This window comes from Alosa pseudoharengus, unplaced genomic scaffold (genome assembly GCF_046254945.1).
Source record: "Alosa pseudoharengus isolate Yale_2024_CS ecotype anadromous, Long Island Sound unplaced genomic scaffold, YU_APseudo_1.1 YU_APseudo_1.1_scf_22, whole genome shotgun sequence".
Taxonomy (NCBI): domain Eukaryota; kingdom Metazoa; phylum Chordata; class Actinopteri; order Clupeiformes; family Clupeidae; genus Alosa; species Alosa pseudoharengus.
Window position 1 is genome coordinate 16,902,394 of NW_027468680.1, and position 2,056 is coordinate 16,904,449.

At 39.9% G+C, this 2,056-nt stretch overlaps 1 protein-coding gene across 1 annotated transcript; it reads right to left on the bottom strand.

The window, feature by feature from the left end:
• Positions 1 to 251: 251 nt before the first annotated feature.
• pth2 (parathyroid hormone 2) lies at positions 252 to 1,752 on the bottom strand. Its single transcript, XM_076299916.1, has 3 exons — positions 1,499 to 1,752; positions 799 to 902; positions 252 to 689 (listed from the first exon to the last, which is right to left on the bottom strand). The coding sequence occupies exons 2-3, from the start codon at positions 900 to 902 to the stop codon at positions 329 to 331; spliced, it is 465 nt and encodes a 154-aa protein (XP_076156031.1). The 5' UTR covers positions 1,499 to 1,752; the 3' UTR covers positions 252 to 328.
• Between the last annotated feature and the right edge of the window lie 304 nt (positions 1,753 to 2,056).

The window sequence follows — 2,056 nt, forward strand, 5'->3', positions numbered from 1 at the left end:
TTTCAGCCTTTGCCTGTGATGATAGATCACAAGAAGTCATGTTATTGGTTTTAGTAACAGCGTTTTTATCTTTGGCCTCTCCCCTCAAACTTGTCACATCTTACAGTAATTCGAAAATGATACTTTCTGACACTAGAGGGCTCCCATAGTCACACAATTTTATGCTTACATCACCATTTCATACAAGTGTCACAAGTGTTTGTGGATGTTTAACATAGCATTTATAAAGATTCATCTCATCTCAGGGAAAACAGACCGAAACAAAGCTTCACAGAACATTTTTAATTCATCAAAAAATACCTGGCCTACACTAGCACCCAACATAAGTCTATGAATTCACAACTAGAAGCTTTTGCATGTAAGAATTGAGCCATTTCTGTCTCTCCATTGCAGTTAGAAGTTTGCTTTTCTCTCGGAAGGCTGCATCATCTGCAACTACGATATTCCTCTTCTCTTCGTTCACTGGTTGGGCCATCCAGTTGCTGGGCCAACCCTTTGACAGCTCCTCTTCCATTTGTGATTGGGTCATGGGAACCCACTCATCTCCACCAAGAATCTCTGATTTGGGTTTGGCTGAAGCAAAGTCTGGAGCTGACATCTGAATACTCCAGTCGCGGAGTGATATGGAAGGGTAGTGTATCTCCCATTGCTCGCCTTTGGAATCATCCTGGCCAATGGGAGAGGGGTTTCTGTTTATAAAGGTAAAAAAAACAGTTACAATTTGTAGGGTCCTATTAGTTTCCAACACATCTGATATAGTGCATACGTGGAAGTTCACTTTTGACTCTCAGAACTTACCGTAAAGGTCTCAGTCGGTGTTGGGGAAATCCAGAGGTCACTAGGGTCACAGAAATCAAGACTAACAGCAGAAGGGCAAGACGTGGTGAAGTAAGATAACACATCTGTAAAGCAGACATACATGGTCAGAAGAGACGCTTCTCACACACACTCACAAAGTGTTGCTTCCCACACACACACACACACACATATATATATATATATATAGAGAGAGAGAGAGAGAGAATTTGAGAATTTGTGCCTATTAATACACACAACTTCAAGGCACATTTTCGTACCAGCATGACTTTAACAATGAATTGAATTTCTTGAATTTTCTCCATGGGGATCAATAAAGTATCTATCTATCTATCTCTAACACTTCCGTTCACCAATAATAATTGCATATGTTCACACTGTTACAAATGTTAGCCTTTTATGCTGATGCCTGAAGCCATTCTTCAAACATATTCACAACTGGATATTTCTCAAATCTAACCAAATAACCAAAGAAAGAGTAAAAAAACATATATGTGATTCTCAACCATTTTTGCCTTATGCGTTAGCCTATCTCAGAGGAATTATAGCCTAATAACAGGACACATAATAAATATAGTCATCTTTTGATAACTGTATTGATATTAAATAAAATTCCCAAATTGGATATTAGTCCAAGTATTAAAATTGGCCGATTGATAGGTATTATACTTAAATCTCTTACCTTAATGGTTGCGGCGATCTTTTGCCAAACGCTGTATATCGATACCAAGTATTATGTGTTGGGAACGTCCCAAAAAGGGTATTTCATAAATGTGTGCAGAGTGGTACCTACAGTAAGTTATCAAATTTTGAATCCAGACAATTGTAATTTCCTGAGTTACTGATCTTAAACAAACTTGTAGAGCTCAACTGTCCTTCTCCCTTGGAGTGACTCTGTCTCTCTGCTACATGCAGTTTGAATCTGGTGTTGTGGTGTGTATGAGTTTTAGCGCCACAAGTGCCTCACTTGAGGCTGTGCCTGAGCTTTTATAGGTAGGCAGCAGGAAGAACACCATGAAAGTCTATGTGTCAATCTCCATCCCTCTGAGAACAATCAAAAAGCGCATCTCTAAACCACACCCGTGGACATCCTGTTATCGCACTTCTTTAAATAGAGACGTGAAGAAGGGGAGGGAAAGCCAGAGAGAGAGAGAGAGAGAGAGAGAAAGATGCAACCAGCTTGGACGTCACCCAGTCTAATGATGTGTTGGGAAGTAAAAGGGAGAGACAAGTGAAAGGG

What these genes read in the sequence shown, in the direction of transcription:
- pth2 (XM_076299916.1), bottom strand. Translation starts at nt 902, where the DNA reads ATGTGTTATCTTACTTCACCACGTCTTGCCCTTCTGCTGTTAGTCTTG. An exon ending in CACCGACTGAGACCTTTACG is followed by an intron (nt 690 to 798) that starts GTAAGTTCTGAG and finishes CTTTATAAACAG; the next exon opens with AAACCCCTCTCCCATTGGCC.